The 21784-nt window shown below is 51.6% G+C and overlaps 1 protein-coding gene across 1 annotated transcript in view; it reads left to right on the forward strand.

Annotated features, from left to right (window-relative positions):
- Window positions 1-19267, forward strand: part of PCSK6 (proprotein convertase subtilisin/kexin type 6) — a 34176-nt gene extending 14909 nt beyond the window's left edge. Inside the window, exons 7-21 of the mRNA XM_079317523.1 lie at window positions 116-288; window positions 3928-4140; window positions 5390-5490; window positions 7016-7119; window positions 7570-7687; window positions 8515-8703; window positions 8931-9067; window positions 11423-11602; window positions 12181-12283; window positions 12825-13021; window positions 13456-13543; window positions 14644-14735; window positions 15990-16119; window positions 17075-17187; window positions 17614-19267. Coding sequence (XP_079173649.1) covers window positions 116-288; window positions 3928-4140; window positions 5390-5490; window positions 7016-7119; window positions 7570-7687; window positions 8515-8703; window positions 8931-9067; window positions 11423-11602; window positions 12181-12283; window positions 12825-13021; window positions 13456-13543; window positions 14644-14735; window positions 15990-16119; window positions 17075-17187; window positions 17614-17711 — 2036 coding nt within the window. The 3' untranslated portion in view covers window positions 17712-19267. The remainder of the gene's footprint in view (window positions 1-115; window positions 289-3927; window positions 4141-5389; window positions 5491-7015; window positions 7120-7569; window positions 7688-8514; window positions 8704-8930; window positions 9068-11422; window positions 11603-12180; window positions 12284-12824; window positions 13022-13455; window positions 13544-14643; window positions 14736-15989; window positions 16120-17074; window positions 17188-17613) is intronic.
- Window positions 19268-21784: the final 2517 nt, after the last annotated feature.

Raw genomic sequence — 21784 nt, forward strand, 5'->3', positions numbered from 1 at the left:
CAGGCGCGCCTGAGCCGTGTGGTTTCCGCCGCCGCTAACAAAGCCCTTTGATTGCAACCCTCACACTGTCATCCACGCCATGAAGCCCTAATGTCTGATGTTTTTGTGCTTTTAGGCATTCGTATGTTAGATGGAGATGTAACAGATGTTGTTGAAGCGAAGTCGCTTGGCATCAGACCCGATTACATTGACATTTACAGCGCGAGCTGGGGGCCAGATGATGATGGGAAGACAGTTGATGGACCTGGTCTATTGGCCAAACAGGCTTTTGAGCAAGGCATTAAAAAGGTGTGGATCCCACGGCGCCCAGACGCGCTCGCCCTCCTCCTCCTGTCCCGTGGGAAGGGCCGGGGCCGGCCCAGGTCTGTGGGGATGGGCAGCTCAACCCCGAGGTGAAGCCAGCTCTAGGGCTGGGTGGGGGCAGCCAATCCTCTCTGGTTTTTCCCAGCTGTCCCTAAGAGCCCTGGTGGATTTGGCAGCCGAGGGCGGTGCTGGTGGGAGGTGCCTGGTGAGGGTGGGACCCCTGGGCAGAGCCCGGCACAGCAGGGAGACCCCAGGTTGTGCTCCAAAGCTCTCCCGGGATCAGAAACCCAAAGTGGTTCTTGGGGGGGTAACTTTGCACCCCAAAATGTCCCCCTGGATGCTGGTGTGGATAGAAACAGCAGTATCCCAAACTCCAGCATGTCCAACCCTCTCCTCCACTCTCCTTGGGCTCCTGGTATCCTCTCCCAGAGGCCTCTGTCAGGTTAAGCATTCCCCTGGTTTTCCACCCAGAACAGGTGGCTGTGTCATGGCTGGGGAGGGACATGGGTGTTGCCACAGGATCTGACAATGAATTGTTGCCCTTGAGATCCTCCAGTAAGAAAATTCAGCCAACATCGCATATGATTGACAGGTGTCGATCCCTGCTGGGGATGCCTTGGCCTTCCTGTGCCCCTTCACTTCTTGGGTACTTTTAAAAAGTGCCTAATATTGGCTCAAAGCATTGGGAAAAAGGCCTTTTTGGCAGCTCAGAGGGCTCTGTGGGTGGGTGTTGCAGTGGCTCAGGGCTCCACAGTGGCTGTTCCCTGGGTGCTCCAGAGAGTCTGGGGGTGGGTTCTGTTGCCAGCAGCCCCAGGCTGGGCTGTGAAGCCCCCACTTCAACCTCTGCCACCACTCCTTCCTCTGCTGCCTCTTCCTGCAGCGTGCCAGGAGTTGGGGCGGCCTCTTATCTAAAAATAGGGTGGAGTGTTTTTCCCACTGTTTACTTGATTTCCTGCTGGGGTGGTGAGCCTGCCGAGGAATCCATTGAAGTGCCGGGGAGTTCACGCCGTGTAAATACGGGGGAACAAGCTGCTTTTTAGAACTTATTTTTCCATGCAGGAGCAAATGGGCTGCAGCAGGGTACTTGCCTAGCACAGCCCCACTGCCTTAGGATGCTTGTTTTGCCTCCCAGGGACACCTCGGTCCCCCCACTGCCACCCCATGTTTGCAGCACCCACTGTCCCACACGCACAGCTCATAATTGCCAACTCCATCTCCTTAAATAAGGAGGAAAGCTGCAAGCAGATAGTTAATGGCCACCTTTAGCCCAAGCAAACAGCTGTAACCGAGTTATAAATCCTTAAAATTGAGTTTTTAATGGAAACATTAAAATAACCTTTATCTATTAGCGATAGGACTGCGCTGGGGTAATTTATCATCTTGTTTCTTGTTCCTCCAGCCACACTTTATTAGTTCCCAAGCTAACGAGGAGATATTTATCCTGGTCATTCATGGAGTGCTGTTGGGCAAACACCCAGGCCCCGCAGTGCTGCGGAAGCAGGAGATGCTGTGCATCCCACAGCCAGCCATCAGCTGCTGGCGTGAGCTGGATCAACCCCAGCTTGGCCAGGGAGGGATTCCCTGGTTTAATTGATGCCCAGATTCAGGTTTTACAGCAGCCAAGAGCCCCTCACTGGCATTGCATTAGCTTAGGAGGATGGCAAATAAAGAAGCTGGATGTTTGGGGTCTGCTTATAGAAATCTTGACTGTTCCTTGTTTGAGAGCAAATGGAAAGAATGGATTTTTCCAATGCAAGGGAGCTGCAATATGTGGTGAGCTCTTGCTCTGCTAGGAAAGGCTGTCAGGTGTTAGCTGTGCATTGTTGTAGTGTCATTCATGTGCCTGTTCATGTCCTCATTTGACTGTGCTGTCTTCAAACCCTCCTTCCCCCAGTGCAGCCTTGCCTGGGCATCGTGGGGATGTGGGTTTGGGGCAGGGTCTGAGCCTGTCTTGGCTCCTGTGGGTGCAACACTTGGGGTGAGGGATGAAAGGGAGATCTGGGCTCCCAGTCTTCTGATCCCAATCAAAATCACTGCTGCATCTCCAGATGCTTGGCCAATTGTGTCTGGTTTTATTCCTCTGATTAGTGATTTGGGAAAGCTTGGGTTGCACACAGTGGGACCCATCCTTGGAGGTGTTTGGACTTTGGTGTGGGTGAGCTGGACGGTCACTGTCTGCGCCGAGCGTGTGGGCTGGGATGCTGCCTCCTTGGAGATCCAGGAAACCCTGGAAAGTGGGATGGGAGATGCCAGCAGCAGGCTTGGTGGGCTGGCAAGCTCTCCGTGACGTGGAGCAGGGCAGTAATTCCCTTGGCAATTGCACTTTTTCTTGCAGAGCTCCAGACAGCTCTATTAATCTTAGCTAGGGAAATACCCACCCAGTTTGGCTGGGAGGCAGCCCAGATAATGAAAACTTTCATAAAGTAAGGAAAGAGCCTGACTTAGACTGTGTATCCAGAGGCAGGGTCAGCTCAGAGAGCCTCTGCCCCAGGAGGGGGGTGAGACAGGTAATAAACCATCCTGCTCCCCCCGGCGCCTAAAGCCCACAATAAATCCCGGTGAATTCCTCCAGAGCAAAGCCATTTCATTTTATTATTATTATTATTGTTACTATTATTTTTTGTGGAGGAAGCTGCCACAGAGCAGTGGGAGGGAGGTAAACAGCAGATCTGCCCAGGCGAGCGCCGAAACCTCTCGGTGGCAGGAGCAGCCTGGGGAGGATGGGGCTGCTGTGCTGAGCCCACAGCTCTCCATCCTCCCCGGAGAGCCCTGCCTCACAGGGCTGGGAAGAGAACCAGCCACTTCATTTCCTGCCCCTAACCCTTTTGCATCACCAAAAATCCTCCTTTTTGGGAAGTCTGCACCTTGCCTGTGAACCCCAGCAGGGCTGGGTTATTGCTGGGTGTCCCAGCAGTGGGTTGGGTGGAGGGGTGAATGGGGCTCATTCCCGTGGTGTTGGCTCCTTTAGGGACCCCTCGTTGGCACCATGGCTGCTGCTGCCAGGTGGGATCTTTCCCCTGGCTCCAGGGTGGTCTGGGCATCAGGTACACCCCTCCCACCCCCCAATTCCCAGTGGGGTCTCACAGCTGTACACAGTGGGGATGGCTCCATCAGATGTTCCAGCCAAGTGTCGGGGAGGGAAGAAAAGGGTGGGATTTGAAAAATAAAAGGCAAGCAAAAGAAACCTAAAGGATAGGCTGGGAGAAGATTTGTGGTGGTTTGGGTGGTTCATGAGGGGTTTTGTGGGCTTGGGAGATTTGGGGTTTGGGGGTTCCCTGCCAGTTCCTCCTGCAAGGCCATCCCTAAAAGCACCATGCTGTGTGTCAGCACCTGGTCCAGGGACTTTAAATACCTAAAATATTTTTACCCATGGGAAATGCTAAAATCCTGTTGCTGGAGGCTCTCCCATCCTTTTGGGGAATCAATGTCTGTAAACTGAGATTGGCTGAGCCAAGGGATGTGTGGGGACTGATACAGGGGGCTGAGTGCTGGGCAGGGTGGGACCCACCCTTCCATCCTAACCAAAGCCCCAAAACTCAGACTTATCCCTCCCCCCCATGCCAAGACGGCCTCTCCTCCTGGGCAAGCCCCTCCTGTAACCCTCCCTCCCCTCTGTGCCTGCAGGGTCGCAGGGGACTGGGCTCCATTTTCGTCTGGGCGTCGGGGAACGGCGGCAGAGAGGGCGACTACTGCTCCTGTGATGGCTACACCAACAGCATCTACACCATCTCCATCAGCAGCACCACTGAGAATGGCTACAAGCCCTGGTACCTGGAGGAATGTGCCTCCACCCTCGCCACCACCTACAGCAGCGGCGCCTTTTATGAGAGGAAAATTGTGAGTTTTACCCCAGCATCAAGTGGGGCAGCATCCCCTGGGTGTTTTCTGTATGGCTGGGCTGAGTGATGGCTCAGCTGGAAGAGCTAGGCTTTGTTCTTAGCTCTGCAGTGGGTTTTTGTTGCTCTGGTTTTTGCTCAGGGATGTCGTGTTTTCCCTGGTAAATGGGTGAAAGGGCTGGAGGTTTGCAAAAACACCCATGTAAATATTTACCTGTTCTCCAAAGGACTTGCTCACTCTATCTTGTTTTTTTTAAAAAAAGTTAATTTTGATGATTTTTTAGTCTGAAAGAGAAAAAAGAGGGAGGATGGAGGCATTTAACTGGGGTGTAGCCTCCCCAAACTAGGAGCTGAGACTTTCTGGAGCCAAGGAACTGCCTGAAAGTGCAGTTTTCCCTGCCACCAAGACTATATTTGCCCTGTCCCAAAAGCTGCTATGGCCTGGTCACACCATGGCTGATTGTGCATCCCTGTGCATCATTTCAACCTTGGGAAGTGAAACATCTTCCACCAACACAACATCTTACCCAGCCTGGGGAGGGAGTTTGCCACCCAAGTGTGGTCTTCTGACCAAAAATTGTGTAGGTTTGATTTTTTTAACAAGTAAATAATTTTTTTTTTTCTATTGAGGAGTGATTTTTTTTTGGCCCCCAAAAGATGAATTTCCATCCAGAAAAGATAATGCAAGTGCTATTTTCATGGCACTCCAGGAGTGTTTGCATGGCTGAGGCCAGCCACAGTCCAGTGCTACTGGAGCACTGTTGGGCAAAAACCCAAACCAGCTTCCCATCCAGAAATCACCAGATTAACCCAAAACTTAGGAGCCTTTTAAAATGAGATAAAGCATCTCTTGGCTGCCTATCTCCTCTCCAAAAGTTTTGGTAGCCAAACATCATGCTCTGTCTTAAAACAAAAAAGCTGGAAATGGCTTTTATTTTCCCTATACCAATGGCAATTCTTGTGGAAGAGCAGGAGCTGGAGGCTTTAAGGAAGGTGTTTAATATGGCCCAGAATTTTTTCCCCTCTCAGATGGTTTTTGCCCCTTTGAGCAGAGGGAAATGTAAGTACAGAGTTGCACCAAATGTGCCTGCAGCCCATTTTTGGGGCTCTGTGCCCCCCAATGCCTTTGGAGTTGTGCCAGGGGTTGGGTACCAGCAGGCTCATCTCCTCTGTGGCAGCAAATGTGGGGTGCTGGATGGGGTGGTGCCATGCTGGGAGCATTCTGGGGGCTGCAGCTCCTCTCTCCACAGGTCACCACGGACCTGCGGCACCGCTGCACCGACGGCCACACCGGCACCTCCGTGTCCGCCCCCATGGTCGCGGGCATCATCGCCCTGGCGCTGGAGGCAAAGTAAGTGCCACCTCCTCAGCACAAATGGCCCCACATTCTGCACCTGGTGAGCCAAACCTGAGGGAAACAATGAGGTTTTGTTTCCTCTGGAGCGACCAAAATGACACCAAGTTATTTTAAATCGCTCCCTTCTGGCGGTGTTGTTGTTTTGAATCTGATCTTCCTGCAGGTGTTTTATTGATCTAATTCTTCACTTGTTGCCATCTGTTGAAAAGTTTGGGGTTGGTCACATCAGTCAGGCTTTTCAGTAGGTGCGTTGAAACCACTGACAGCCAACTCCAACTGGAGTTTTATTAATACTTCCTGGGGGAAAAAAAAAAAAAGTCAGAAAACATCACAGACATGGGGAAGAAGTGATGGTTTTCAGCAAGTGTTGCATTTCTGGGGAAAAAGAACTACTTTTTCATAATGTAAAAACTCACAGAACCTGATTGTCAGTGACACATCCCTGGTTCAAATGGACTCTTTTCCTCTTGTCCCCATCCTGCTTCCATCCAGGTCCCCCAGCCCAGGAACAGCCCTTGGGCATCCCTGTCTTGCTTCATGGAATGTCTCCTCATGAGCTTATTATTATTTTTATGGAGTGGAAATAAAATTAAGGCTGGGAATAAGAATAAGCCTCGGGGCAGCGCTGCACTCTCATGCAGGGATGGTGATTGTGGCTCCATTCCTCCTCCTCTGCTTTAATCCCAACACCCAGGTCGGGTGAGAGCATTTCCTGAGATGCCGTTTTCATTACAAATATATTAAAAGCTTTAGATGTAATTTTTGAATTGTTTAGCTGAGGCATAAACCGCAACATTAACTACCAGAGCTTGGTGCTCAGGCATTCCATTATGACAAGAGAGAATAAATTGAATTTCTTTCTTTAAATGTTGCTCGAGAGCAATATAAATCCCAGCTCGAGATGCTGAACAACTGATGTAAGTAAAGCAGGGAAAATTCTCCAGCAATATCCCTGAGCTGGGGTTGTGAGGGGGCTCAGAAGCACAGAGCACTCAGTGTCCAGCACTCTGAACACACAAACCCAGCTTGGGGAGGCAGAGGCAACTTGGGTTTAATTTTTCTGTTTAATGAACAACCCAGGCTTTATTTCCAGCAATTTTTTGCTGTTATTCCTATAAAGGGAAGGTTTGCTCAGCACTGTGTATCAGGGAGCTGCTGAGCCCACTATCTCACCTCAGGATGTGCTTTGCTCCCTGTCTCCTACAAAAAATGGGGAAAACCTTCCGATTTGCTTAATTTCTGCCCTAGAGCCTGAGAGCTAAATGGCCTTATCCAGGAGTAAATCCTGCAATTCCCAAGGACATGTGGCATCCCTTCCTGGGGCACACCACTCTACTGGGGCACCTCAAGTGGTGGCAGGGTGTCACCATTTACAACATCAAGTCTTGGGGTTTTTTTGAGCAGGAAGGAGGGGTGGCTGGTATGGTTTTTGTTTGTTTGTTTGTTTGAACTCAGTGGGGTACCTGCTGCTGGGAGGACTGGAACAGCAGAGCACCCCATGAGCCACATGTCATTGCAGCCCCCTGCTCACCTGGAGGGATGTGCAGCACCTGCTGGTCAAAACCTCTCGGCCGGGGCACCTGCGAGCGCCCGACTGGAAAACCAACGGAGCAGGGCATAAAGGTGAGAGCCCATGGGAATGGCAGGGCAGGAACACCCAACCAAGGGAAAGGAAAGGTCTGCAGAGCTGCACTTATGGGGCAATTCACCGTGGGAGGCTGTAAATCAGGTTAATTGGGGGTTCCTACCTTTGGGGTATTGAGTGGAGGGAGGAGAGGGTGAAATGCTTGGAATTCTTGCTTGCTGGAGATTTGGAAAACTTGTTTGGTGGAGACTCCCTTGAGCTGCACAGTTTCTTGCTGGTGTCCTTGGGCTGCTCCCAGCAATGGGTTATCCATAGTGCCATTGTGGATTTGGGGTGTAACTGTCCAGGGTGATAAGCTCCATGTGCTGAAACACCTCATACCCCAATGGGGTCAACTCCACACCTTCCCTCATGGCTGGAGGATGCTCCACCAAGCCCCTGATCCCTGCTGGGAAGGCTGAGGGTTTCTGAGTCTTCTCTCTTTCCAGTTAGCCATCTATATGGCTTTGGGCTGGTGGATGCTGATGCTATTGTGGTGGAGGCCAAGAAGTGGAAGATGGTTCCTCCCCAGCACGTCTGCGTGGGAAGCCTGGACAGGGTGCCCAAGTGAGTGTTGTGGGGTCTGTGCCTATGGCTCAGTGAAGTGCAGGTCCCATTAGGGCTCTCCAGGGCTAGCTTTGACAGTGAGTGATTTTTTTTTTCCTTTGCAAGATTTTGCTTCCCAGACAAGTGATCAGCAGGGAATTTTTGAGGGCTGACAGTGAGAGACCAAACCCAGACCTTCCCTGCTGGATCCTACATGAGCAGTGATGTGTTGGTGTCTCTGCCCTTACACCAAACACTTTGTCTTGATGGAAGAACCAAAAACTGGTGATTTGTTGCAAAGATTACTAAATTTCCAGTGTCTTGGTTCTCTTTGAATTTTGGCTTCAGGTTCAGTCTAGCTCAGGTTCACATCTCATCCTTTCGTATGTCAGTCCCTCCTAGGTGAAGAGTGGGATCAGGGATTTGACCAAGTGGACACTCCTCATTTACCAATGCCTGGCTGCAGAGCAAGAGAGTTGTTAATCAGAAAAGTCTTTTAGGGACTTGCATATGCAAAACAGGAATGAGTGCAGAGCCAAGTGTGTTCATGAAGCTATTTATCTGATACAGACACTAATTACAGCCCAAAGAGGAGCGCTGCACTCGTAATTATAATAAAGCAGCGCCCTTGCAGCCCATGAGGCATAGATCTTTGAAACACTTCAAACTCATCTCGTTACCATCCAGCAATTCAGCAAATTCCCAGCACTAGGACACTGGGAACTGCAGTGGCAGATAAGATAATTTTTGGTGCGAAGCAGCAGGAGACCAAGCTCAGACCTAGCAGGGCGTCCATGCCTGGGAGCCAGGGGCGCTCTGTGCCCATCCTGACACCCTGTCCCTGGCAGGTACATCCGGGCTGAGCATGTGCTGCGAGCCAGCACCCTGAGCAGCGCCTGCGCCGAGCAGCGGGAGCAGCACGTGCTGTACCTGGAGCACGTGGTGGTGCGGCTCAGCATCGCCCACCCGCGCCGTGGAGACCTCCAGATCAGCCTCGTCTCTCCGGCCGGGACACGCTCACAGCTCCTCGCCAGGAGGTGAGAGCAGCCACAGCCAGGGCCTGGCTGGCTGGGCAGCATCCTCCTGTGGGGGGTTGCTGTAAGTTTCCTCGGGTTTTGGGGGGAAGGTGGGAAGCACGCACAGGTTTCAGCTGCAAGTGTGTGTGCATGCAAGGATCCCTAAATTCCTCGATTAACTATTATCTTTTCTGATAAAACACGATATTCAAAGTCACTTTTTTTGGTGCATGGCATTATTGTTGCAGGGTGTTTGACCACTCCAATGAAGGCTTCAAGGGCTGGGAGTTCATGACTGTCCACTGCTGGGGGGAGAGGGCAGCGGGGGAGTGGACCCTGGAGATCCACGACACACCGTCCCAAGTGCGCAACCCTGCCGTGCAAGGTGAGCACCCCCAGTGCCCAGCAGTGCAGGGTGAGCATCCCCAGTGCCCAGCAGTGCAAGGTGAGCGTCCCCAGTGCCCAGCAGTGCAGGGTGAGCATCCCCAGTGCCCAGCAGTGCAGGGTGAGCATTCCCAGTGCCCAGCAGTGCAAGGTGAGCATCCCCAGTGCCCAGCAGTGCAAGGTGAGCATCCCCAGTGCCCAGCAGTGCAAGGTGAGCATTCCCAGTGCCCAGCACTGCAAGGTGAGCATCCCCAGTGCCCAGCAGTGCAAGGTGAGCATCCCCAGTGGCCAGCAGTGCAAGGTGAGCATCCCCAGTGCCCAGCAGTGCAAGGTGAGCATCCCCAGTGCCCAGCAGTGCAAGGTGAGCATCCCCAGTGCCCAGCACTGCAAGGTGAGCATCCCCAGTGGCCAGCAGTGCAGGGTGAGCGTCCCCAGTGCCCAGCAGTGCAAGGTGAGCATCCCCAGTGGCCAGCAGTGCAAGGTGAGCGTCCCCAGTGCCCAGCAGTGCAAGGTGAGCATCCCCAGTGCCCAGCAGTGCAAGGTGAGCGTCCCCAGTGCCCAGCAGTGCCTTTCACTCCCAAAATCCTGTGTAGGGTGCTTTGCTTGGCTGTAAATTTTGCTGTGAGTTTTATGGTCTCCAGAAAAACTGTATTGCCCAGATTTTTAAAAATGGAAATGAAATGTCAGCTCTGGGTGCAGGAGGCTGCCGGTCTGGCTGAGCTGGAAGCTGGTTTTCTTACAGCAGCAGCAGTAAACTGGCTGCACTCGAGAGCCAGGTTTCCAAAATTAAACTGTAATGAGTCAAAACGAGGAAACCCAAGAGCTGTAATTGTTGTTTGTTTGTTTTGCTTCACTGCTGGGACATCTGGCATGTGGGCTGGTTGTGCAACAGTGCAAGGGGACGATGCCCCTCGGGCTGCAGACGGATGGACATCCTCCCTGGACTGCCACCACGCTGCTGGGGGGTGGCTGGGCTCAGCATGGCCCCCTGCATGTCCCCAGCCCTGCAGTGCCTCCCCTGCTCCCTGAGGAGCTGTGTGGGCAGGATCTGGCTCTGCTGGGGAGCAGCAGCCGCCTGGCTGGCTGGGGGCACCTGCCTGGGGCTGCCGTGTGCTGTGGGGGTGTTCAATCCACACAATCATTGATAGGGAGCCAGCAGTACATTAAGGATTTCTCCCACGCTACTTTCTGGCGGGAGCTGCATTGCACAGAAAGTTTCTGTTTGGTGCCTTCACCCCAAATCTTTTGAACTCGGAGAGCAGCAGCAAAGCGCCCACAGAGCTGCTTTTGCCCCGGTTTTTACAGTTTGTGGTGGGTGTTTCTGAGCCCCTCACGGGCATCAGGGCTTGGCAAAACACAATGAAAACGAGTGCATTAAATCATCCCCTCAGAAAGTCTCCGCTGCAGAGAGGGCACAGCAAAAAGAAAAGGAGGGAAGACACTCCCAGCTCATAGCAGAAATGGATATTAAATGTTAATTTAATATCAATTAAATACTGTGAGTGTCATGTCACTGATACTGTTGCACTCCCACATCAGCCCCGTGCAGCCTGGGCTTTCCTCACACAGGATATTTTAGTTAAAGCAAATTCAATTCTTTTGGCAAAGGCACTTTCCCAGCTGATGCTGCTGGAGCTTGACCCTTTGCAGGCTCCACACCAGCACTGCTCAGTGCAGCAGGTGTGTCCTCTCATGCCTTTGGGAGAGCCAAGGGATTTGGGTATTGCAAATTTTAAGCTCTTCCTGGAAACACAGGGATTAGGAGTTAAAGCTGAGCACACCGTGGGCATGAAGTGACTCGCATTGATGGGAATTGGAAGAAAAACAGCCTTGGAATGAAGCACCAGCATTTTTGGACTCTCCCCAAAGCCATGTGGTTCATGGAGGGTCTTGGTGTGGGTGTAAGGCCTTGGGGGGTCTCACCAGGTGCACTACAGTGTTTTGGGGGATGCCAAGATCAGATCTCTGTTATGTCAGGCAAAGAGATGGCTGGAGCAACAGCAGCAAGAAATAATCCAGTGTGTGCCGGGTGGCTTTTGTCAGACAGAAATAATCCTCTATTGTGGAGCTTTTAAAATTACTGGTTCTCTCCAGTGTTGGACTCTGAGACTGTGGTGATGCTGCGGTTCCTCAGATGAGTTATGGAATTAAAAATCCTTTGTAAGTGCCTTAAACAGCTGCATTTGTGTGTGGGCTGGAAGCTCAGGGGCTTGTGAACATTTCTGGGTGTTCAGTGTTTGCTTCTGTATTGCTGTGCCAGCGGTGACACCCTGATGGTCCAGCCCATCCTCCTCCTGCTTCCCCAAAAATGGGCGATTCAGGGAGCAGGATGGGTGATGTTTTGTCTGCCCCACAGGGAAGCTGAAGGAGTGGAGCCTCATCTTCTATGGGACAGGAGAGCACCCCTACAGTGCCCTGAGCGGGCCCCAGTCCCGGGGCAGGTCAGGGGAGGTGCCAGCATCGGAGATGGAGCCATCGAGAGCCGCCTTCCTGCAGAGCCAGGTGGAGGTGGCGGAGGAGGAGGAGGAGTACGCGGGTAAGCGCCGCCTGAGCTGCCACGTTGTTCCCCCCAGAGTGCCCAGGAAAATGAAAACCCTGATCAAAACTGGGGGAGCCACGAGGCCTGATCCTGCCTGGGGCTGGGGCGGGCTGGGAGGAGCAGTGCCTGTGGCCAGCACAGGGCAGCAGGATGGTGAAATTAGAAGGTAGGAAAATGCCCCCTCCCAGCCACAAATTGGTGGTGCAGCTGTCTGTGGGGTAAAAAAAGCTCCACTGCCTACCTTCCCTCCTCCATCATGGGCAGGGGTGGGTGTCTCTGCTGCTCCCTGAAGAGCAGGTCCCTCTTTCAAAGCTCCTCCTGCACCAGTGTTCAGCCAGAGTATGGCTGGGTGGGATTTGTTCTGGGAAGGATGAGCTGCAGGAAGGACAAGCACCCAAAGCCATGCAGCTCTATAGGATAAATAGTGTAAAATTTTAAATATGATAAATATAGTATATAGAATAAGATGGGGGAAGAGTCCAGGTATTGACTGCTCCAGGGAGGGTGTGCTCAGGGCAGTGGTGCCTGGAGGGTGCTCAGCTTCTCTCACACTGAGCTGGTCTCTCAATACTCAGGTCCGTGCCACCCTGAGTGTGGTGACCAGGGCTGCGATGGCCCCAACGCCGACCAGTGCTTGAACTGCATCCACTACAGCCTGGGCAGTGTGAAAACTGGCAGGTGAGGGGTGGTGGGATGTCCCCATGGGGTCCCCAGGTGACAGCAGCAACTTTCCTCAGGTCTCACAGCTTAATGTGGGTGATAGATGTTTGCATAGAGAAAGAAGTGTTTGAGAAATTAAATGGGTGGAGAGGGAGGTGTGAGGATCCCTGTCCTGAGTTAGGGTACAGTGAGGTGGAGCTGGAGAGTCCTGGAGGATCTTGGCCACATAATCATGTTGGGGAAGAGGCTTTGGCTTCACCGGCTGGGGTCACCCACACCCAAGGGACAGCCAGCTGAGCTGCCAAATCACTTCAGGAACTGGGCTCTCTTGGGATGGCACAGGGAAACTACCTAGAGCTGGGACAAGAGAGTCCCTGTCTCTGTATTAGGGCCATGACTTTCAAGACACTATAAAGCACAATAATAAGAAGTAAATGATCTCAAATTGCTGCCAAGGCTGGGGGACACCCCGAATGCTGTGGGTGAGGACACAGTGGCGGGTGCCTGAGGCAGGAGGTGACCAGAGCTGGCACCCAAGCCCTGCTGTTTCCCTGCCCAGGATGTGTGTGAGCTCGTGCCCCGCCGGGTTTTTCGGTGACGACGGCGCGCGGAGGTGCCGGCGCTGCCACAAGGGCTGCGAGCGCTGCGTCGGGAGGGGCCCGGGCCAGTGCACGGCCTGCAAGAGGAACCTCTACCACCACCCCGACATGGGCACCTGCCTGCTGCTCTGTCCAGCCGGCTTCTACGCCGAGGAACGTAAGGATGGCTGTCACCTGCAAGCTGCAGCCTGAGGATGGGCAGGGGGGCTTCTATTTCAAGCGCTATGGGTGGAGAACGCACCTTGATTCTTGAGCACTGGTTTTGAATTTCCCTCTTGACACACTTTGCACGGTGAAGGGAGGAGGGAAACCTCTGGGTGTTCAGAGGGTGGTGCAAAGCAGAGGTGCTCGACTCAAAGCTCTTAATTAGAAGACCGTAATTAATGATCCTGTCTGCTTGCAAAGCATATTTCTTTTTAGCAAGTGGTGACAGATAAGGTCACCTGCAATAGCAGTGATCTGTTGAGGAGGGATGTGCCTTTCTGCCCTGGGGAGCTGGTGCTGGGTGCAGTGGGGCTTTGCAGCTCCGACTGCTGCTTGCAAATCACCATTTGGATTTTACTCTCCCTGCTTTGCTTTGTTTTTTGAAAGGTCAGAAACGCTGCCTGAAATGTCATCAAAGCTGTAAAAAATGTGTCGGTGAAGCAGACAAATGTACTGCATGCAAAGAGGGATTCAGGTAAAACACCAGCACGGGAGGAGTTTATACCTGCAGCACTCATACCTGCGGTTTAAATTTGGGAAAACCAATGGGAAATTAGGGAGTGAGTCAAGTTCAAGACCAGAAATCCTGCTTCCATGGTGCTGCAGCTGTGGTGCAGTGTGCTTCAGGTCTGGGAATTTAAAAGTGGTGCTTAATGTCCCTTTCTTAGGTGAAAACCATGATTTAAATTTAATTTCATTTTCTCCAGCTATTTCCAGGGTGGTGGGTAGGTGCTATGTAGAGCTGGTACCAGCCTGAGATGCTCCAGGCAGGCTGAGAATCCCCACTGCAAATGCAGAAACCCTTCCCTCAGATTCATCAATGCTGAAAATTTTATTTGTTGTACCTGTTGAGTGCGGCTAATACAGGACAGTGATTTTCCAGCACTGCAGGTGCAGGCAGTGCAGTCCTGACCCTGTGAGGATCACTGGGTGCCACTGCCACTGGCCCCATGGCATCTGTGGGACATAGAATGCAGAGTCAGCACTAGGGAGAAGCTGTTTTCCATCCCCAATTGCTCATGGAAGTACAATCCCAGAGCAGTCTGCAGCATTCAGTGAGTCAGAGTCACAGTGTAGCAGCAGGGCTCGCTCAGACATAGAAATTCCCACTGCCAAAAGATTATCTACTCCCTCAGAAAAGCACAAGTGGAGGCACTTGTCAGACATAATCCGCACGGCGCTTGTTTTTTATTGTCCAATATCCTTTAAAGCCAGGACTTCAAATCATCCCTGCCACGGCAAAGCAATGCCGGCCCAGCCACGGTGCTGAACCAATTTCCTTTTATTCCAGGAGCCTCAGTGGTGCAAAAGGTCTTCAGGAGAGCCTGGCTGGCTGCCCATGGGAAAAAAATAATTTTATTTCCTCCTGGATACTTAATTAAGGGACCCGCAGCTGTCCCTTTGGTCCAGGCAGGATTTTAATTTCTCCTAAAACGCTGGCTGGCTTTCCAAAACCTCCTGTGCTGTGGGCTTAGGATGCTGTAGGACAGTGGGGGATAAGGAGATGGGAATGGGCTGTGTTGAGTCCCCATATCCTGTAGCTTTGGGTGCAAATGTTCTCTGCTTTGCCTGCAGCCTGGCAGGGGAGAGCTGTGTGCCAGAGTGCCAGCCTGCCATGTACCTCAGCCGGGAGCCCCGGCGGTGCGAGACCTGCCCTGCCAGCACAGGTATGTCCTTGGCCCCACAGCCCTTCATGCAAAACCCCAAACCCCTCGTGCATCAAAAGCCAATCCCCACTATACCCACCCTGAGCTGAGGTGGAGTGTGCTGGGGGAAAAGCAATCCCCAGTCTCCAGCACGTCCTGTGAGGTATATGTTCATGCTGGAAAGGTTTTTAGGGGAGTTTTTACATTTTTATTAGAGCCATTTTTTATTTCTCGATCTCCCTGAAGCCAGGTGCTTTAGTTTAATAAGGTTGCGGGGGAGGCTGTAAAACCCTCTCGGAGTGATGGAAGGTGGCTTTGCAGAGGATAAAAATGTCAGGCAGCTGAGGTGTGTTACCCTGTGTTATCCTGTGTTATCCCAGCCGCCCCACGGTGCTGGCCTGGCCACTCCCAGCTTCCCCCAGCTGCCTCAAGTTGCTCAGCATTCCCTTTAAATCCTGCCTTTCTTGCTTTCTGCAAGTCCAATTATTTTTCATTGTTAATGTTTGAGTCTGCCCTTGAAATCATCATAGATCTGATGATAATATGATCTCCAGACAATCCATGTTCAGTGGCATGAACCTCTTCTATCATACATGGGCAATTGCCTTAGTCTAAATCCAAAATATTTATTGATCTTGTTGGCAAGTATGGAAGGGAATGGGCTCTTAATCCCTGAAGAAAATTATTTCCCTTCTAATTTTTATTCCAGTCAGTGTGAACGTACTCCACCACAATTATTTTTCCAGCCTTTTCTCGTCTCCTTTTCCTGCATAACCATTCCTCAAGCTTGGTGCATGGAAGCCCTTTAATGATACCACCTCCATCACTGAGCTTTGCTGTCCAGACACAACACACAGGCATCAGAGTGGGGCCCTCTGCTTTCCCAGCTCCTCTCTGGAACACTTTCCTCCTCCAGCTCCTCCTTGGCCCAGTTCAGCATCTTCTTTTCCACCCTGGGGAAGTCCAAACTGGTGCATGCTTGGGCTGATGGCCCAGAGGGGATTTTGATGTGCTGTTCCTCACTGAGCCCTGTTAGCCAGCTCTTGGCTCTGCAGAGGGACAGACACTGGGTCCTGGCTGGGTTTTTTTGGGATGGAAGCTGAGTTTTTGGGGTGGGAGTTAAGCATATGCGCAGGACCCTGTGGCACAACAAGCATCTCATTCATGAGCAAAACAAAGCCAAGCTGGTGCCCCTGTCATGTATGGGTCTGTGGCCACGCTTGCACTCTCCCCAAAACCACCCAGGTGCCATTTTGCCTTTTCCCTTCCCCACAGGGCCAGGTGAGGAGGACTGCACCCCCTGCACCCCCGAGGGCCCTGCACACCACTGGCGCTGTGTCCCTGCCTGCCGGGAGGGTTTCTACCCCGCTGACAGCCACGGGCTGCCCAACAAAGTCTGCAAGAGGTACAGAACCACCAGAGCAAAGCCAGGGCTGCCAGCCATGACAGGATAATGCTGGAAACAGCTCACAGCTTGATGGAAATTCAAATAGGGATGAGGGAGCCAGGACAGCTGTGGGGCTGGACCCCACATGCCCCTGCCCTGTGGATTTCAGAGCAGTGGAGCTGCACACTCCCCCTCCAGAGCCAGCCAGGGTGTCTTGGGGCTATGGTGGAAGGGGCTCAGCCTCAGCCCCAGGCCCTCTGCAGGAGGTGTGGGAGGAACAGCAATGTTTAGGTAAATATTGCAGCTTTCAATTAAACCTGCTCTGTTTGCCCCATGGCCATGTTGGAGGAGTGCTCCCCAGCACGGGGCTGCGTGCGGAGCCAGGGAGGTGCCGGGAGGCAACAATTTGCTCCCACTCTCTCCGGAGCTCTGTGCTTTGAGTGGGGAGTGGGAGTGGATTCAGCCTCATGAAAGCAAACACGAAAGGCAAGGATTAAAGATAACTTGGGAACACACAATGCCATCCCTGCCTGCTGGGGTTTCACTCACCTGCACTCTCTCTTCCGCAGGGAGGAACAAGGGACCAGCGTCCCTTCCCAAAGATTTCATTTTCCTGTCCCCAGGCAGGAAGCACAGTGCTTTACTCTCAGCAAATGGATAGGAGCAGCACAGATTCCCTTTGCAGCTCTTTTTCTGGCTGGGATGGCTGGGAGGTGAGGTGCATGTCCCTCTGAATCTTCCCAGAAAGCGAGAGCTTTTGGGATGTCACTAGCTGTCACTGGGCATTGAGCTGGCCTCATCAAATCCCAAGGCTTCAATAACATTTCAAGCTTCAAATTTGCCATTTTCCACATCCTCTGGTTTGGTCTGGCTGACACAGTCCAGCAGATGTCTTTTGGCTGACAGCTCACTTAGAGTGGCCTGACCAGGGTGTTGGTGCTGGCTCAGGCTATAGCAAGGTCTCTGTCCCCAGGTGTGATGACCACTGCTCAGCCTGTGAGGGCTCCAGTGGGAACTGCCTCAGGTGTAAGGAAGGTTACAGCCTCCTCGGTGGCTCCTGTGTGACAAATGAAACCTGTACCAATGGTAAGTGGCAGAACTGCTGGCACAGTAGTGCTCTCCTGGTAGCAAAAATTAGAAGTTTGGGGGATTCCCTTCACCATCTAAAGCTAAAAGTGCTGGAGCTCCTGGGCTTGCTGGGGCATGGCTGCAGTGGGCTGGGCTCGAGCTGTGGGGGGCAGATGGCTCACCTGATATTGCTTCTGGATATCTGCCTGTTGCTCAAACATCCAAGCATTTGTATTTCGTTATAGTTTAGTCTTGAGGCTAATTCTCCCACTCACTGCAAAGCTCCTTTATTCCCCCATTAAAACCATGTGAAAGAAGTGACTCCTTTTCAATTCTGTCTCCCGCAACACTGGCACAGTTGCTGTGCCTGTTACGTGAAATGTTTGTTTATTTAAAATGTTAATCTGCTCTCATTTTCTCTTGTTCCTCACCCCGGCCTCCCAGCTGACAAGACTTTCTGTGAGATGGTGAAATCAAACAAGCTCTGTGAAAAGAAGCTGTTTGTGCAGTTCTGCTGTCAGACGTGTCTTATGGCCGGGTAAAGTTCAGCGGCTGCATCCATCCAGGACTTCCACTGACTGCCAGCCCAGTTTTGCCAAATGTTTAGGACAAAAGTTTATTTTTTCAGCTTTGGGAGAGTTTACATGGTGCTGTCAAGCATTCGCTGTAAGTTTGATAGCTTTAATATCACTGTCGGCGCGTTTCTATAGCAATATGTTAAGCAGAGATTGGAGCGTACCCTGAATGATCAAGGCCTGGAAGCAGCAGACAAGTGGTGATATTAACACTCTCAAACACTCCTGGCGAGCAGGGACCAATGCATGATCCATGTACACACGCTTGGTTCTTCGCAGAAATCCTGCTGATGAGGGAGCCCTCGCCACAAGGGAGGCAGGACTTCACCCACCTGCGAGGAAAGGGCCGATGTGGCTCATTTTTGGTACCCTTCTGTGCCAGGTGCCAGCTGGCGCAAACCTGCATTGCAGCGCCGTGCTCTGTGCGGGTAAAACGATGAACCAGGCGGCTCCGGAGCGGGGCCCTCAGCCCAGCCCGGCATTCCTGTTCGGATTCGGTCGCTCGCTGCTTCCCTCTGCCCGTGGCAATAACTGGAGGTTTGAGGACCAAAGCCAGAGCTGCCCCACGTGGCTCTGCAGGTGTGTCAGCCCAGCAGGGCGCTGCCCTGCAGGTAATGCAGCCAGGCAAAACCCGTGTGCCTACATACAAGGAGTCGTAGGGTTTTGGGGGGGGGGTTGTCCACACGGACCAGCCTTACCATGAAATGTGTTTCCTTCCTGGAACTGCTTGTACATTGCTGATTAAGTCAGTTCTGGAACAAGCTAAATCCTTCCTCTAAACGAGATGTTGTCCTAGTTAATCTTTCTTGGCATTTTGTGTTACGATCCTCCCCCTGTTTCGCTGGGTACACCCCTTTCTCTCTCACAAAATCCTCCTGTTCATGACAGTGATTTTTCTTGGGCATCTATTTCCCAAATGAGACATTCCAGGGATCCAGCCAGGAAACTTAATTCTACAAAACCCTTCCCCAAAACAAACTTTTCACTTTCTCTCTTAATAGTAAGTCATGTGGTGTTTATATAATTGTGTTTAAAATATCCTTGGCTATGTTGTTTTACAGATTTTTAAAAAATAACTTATACAATCTTTTTTTTTTTTTTTTTTTTTTTTTTTTTCTCTGTGGACTATTTTTTATATGGGAGTGGGGTATCTTTTTGTGTCTTATTCCTTCTCCTCTCAGACCCTGCAAAGCCACTCTTTGCACCAGATGTATGTAAACACTTTCCTACACTGCATGTTCTGATTTTCATTGTTAATAGTTTTAATGAGTTGAACTTTTCTCCAGTGAAATTCCCAATATGAATTGTCACCAGTTCCACGGAGCTGGGATAATCCCTGCTTGGTTTCAGCTGCAACGACACCTGCCCTGCCTGGGCTTGCCCACAAGAGCTCACCTCAGCCAGGTGAGGAGGAGAAAGCCACACTGTCTCCAGCCCTCACCTGCCTGGACCAAATCCAAGGAAAGATGGAGCTTTGGTGAACTGATCTTTAAGTTAATAAACTATTGATCTCCCCTGACAAATGAATCTGTGCTTTTTCCAAATTCATGCAGCTCTGACTGGAGGCACTGCACATCCTTACTTTGCTGGACAAAGCAGCTCCCCTGGCTGCAGCTCCTGCTCAGTTCAGAGCACCTGTGGGAGAAGTGCTCAGGAACAATGAGCTGCATCTGCAAAAACCTCACTGTCATAAAGGTCTTTTCCCTCCAGAAGAAACCCAAATGCCAAATACCTGCCCTGTGCCAGGCTGGGCTGGTGCACAGGGCCATCTTACTGGAGTGCAGGGCTGTGCTGCAGCATGAGGGGCTGTGTTCTCCAGTGTGGGGGATCCTGGATGAGCTGGCAGAAGGGCTTGTTCCCCTTTCCCACCCACACAAGGGGTATCCTGAACTGCCCAGTTCCCAGCAGCTGGGAACCACAGGGCCACTGTTCCCTGTTGGCTGTCTGGGAAGGAGAGGAGCCTCTGGTGTGGGTGGGGAAGGGAGAGAGCTGGAGGGAACCCTTTGTTTGTCGTGTTGGTTTTGCAACAACCACAGGCCTAGTGCCCAGGGTAGTGTCTGGATATCTGGAACTGAGCTTTTTAAGTGGGGAAAGAAAGAAAAGAATGGAGCCCTCCCACAAGGGAAGATGCTTTCTCAGAGATGTGCAGCTGTGGGCTCCTGCATTTTGTTGGTCTTCACATTCATCAAAAGATGTGAATTAATCATATACAGTGATTCCTTCTCTTGCTGCAGGATTTCCCTTTCAGTCTCAGGCCAAACCAGAGGTCAGAACTGGGGTGACACACTCCTGGCTTCTGCCCCTTTGGTTGGAAAATACCAAACTTTGTTTCTCCTGCTGTGTTAGTGAAAAAACAGGAGCTGTGGATCAGGAGTATTGTGCCAGCCTTCCAGTTCCTTGGCTCACAGCAGCCTGCCTCTAAATACTGCTTCCTGGTATATTTAGATGTACTGAAATGCTACAAAGAAAGGAAAATGCTTACTCCTACATCATGATATAACTTAAAATACGCACTGGGGAAGGCAATGCAATTTAGGACGACCAGTCCCCAGCAGTCCCAGCTCTATCCTGCTTTCTGCTGCCTTCCAGCCTGCCAGGGAAAGAAAAACAAATTCTGCACATTGAATTCATGCAACAACATCAGCTTCCAGCGTTTCCCTCAGAAATCATTCTTGTAAAGTAATAAAATTCAGATTATTTCTCCAAGCTGTTGCAATACTTGCTTGGAGCTATTAAAGTCTGACTGGTATGCTCAGAGGATCAAAGTGGCTGTGTCTTCAAGATAAATGCATATTTAGGCAATTTATTAAAGCTCATTTCTCTGTTGTCTCTTGGCACCAAAGCCAAATCTATAATAGCTGTTTTCTGGAAAATCTTAGCACAGCCTGACTCCTCGTTTGCAGTTTGGCCCTGGGGTTGCAGCCACAGCCATCTGCCATTGTGCAGTTGGCAGGTGGGGAACACAGATCTTAAAAATCATTGCTTTGAGTTTCCATTGCAAAGAAAGGACTGTCGAGAGCTTGTGTGCAGCGTCTGAGACCCAGAATCCATCTGCTCGCAATTACAATTCTATTGTGGCTGTAGAGCTGAGGCAAACAGATGTATTGTGCTAAGGGAGACAGGTCCATGTTTTATTTGGCCTTGTCAGAGGCAGGACCTGCTTTCCAGGATGCTGGAAAGAGTCTCCTTATAAGAACTGCCTGAAATGACTAAAGTCTCTGTTGTCTTGAACGCTGCATGATGCCTGAGTCACGTACAACAGTGCTGCTAATTCTTGGGATTTTTCTTGTGACAGCTCCCTCTTGTTCTTGCACCCTCCTATGTTATAAAACAAATGCAGCTGTTATAAAAACCTGACTCTGTGCTGTCCCATACAGCTCTGGTGGGGGAGGTTTTGCAGCAGGGAGCACAGGAGCTGCCTGAGCCCAGCTGGTCCCTGGCAGGGCCAGCTCTGACGCTGGTCCCGGGGACTGAGCCAGGCGTCATGCCCGGCGTCATGCCCTGAGAAGCTCCCAAAAGAAAAACATGAGCCATCCCTGTGCAGTGCCAAGTGTGGCTGCAGTGTTTAGCCTGTTATCACATCTTCTGGGTTCACAGAAATGTCATGGCTTGCAAAAAAAATCCTTCCCTCGATAGCAGTGGAGACAGCAATCATCCTTCCTTGTCCAGCTCTGTGGGCCTTGGAGGCTGGGGAAGGATTTCTCCAGAAGTACTGGCTTGGTGACATTCAGCAGTGTTTGATCACTTTCAGTCCAGTCACCTGCACTGTGGCTCACCCATCAGCTGAGCCCTTCCCAGTGGTGCCAGGCAGTGCCCCAGCCTCAGATTCAGGACCTGGGAGGGAATTTCTGGCCAGAGACAGCAGCCAGAGCCACCTCAGCTCCCCCAGTGCTACTCCCAGCTCTTCCTTGCTGCTCCCCAAATTCCCAAAGCCGGTTAGGGGGATGGAGTGACATTGGCAAGCACATTTGATCTCACAGATAAATGATATGTGTGTGTCATGCTGCAGTCGGTGGTGTGTTCCCAGCCCATCACAGCAC

The sequence above is a fragment of the Erithacus rubecula genome, assembly GCF_903797595.1.
Source record: "Erithacus rubecula genome assembly, chromosome: 14".
Classification (NCBI taxonomy): domain Eukaryota; kingdom Metazoa; phylum Chordata; class Aves; order Passeriformes; family Muscicapidae; genus Erithacus; species Erithacus rubecula.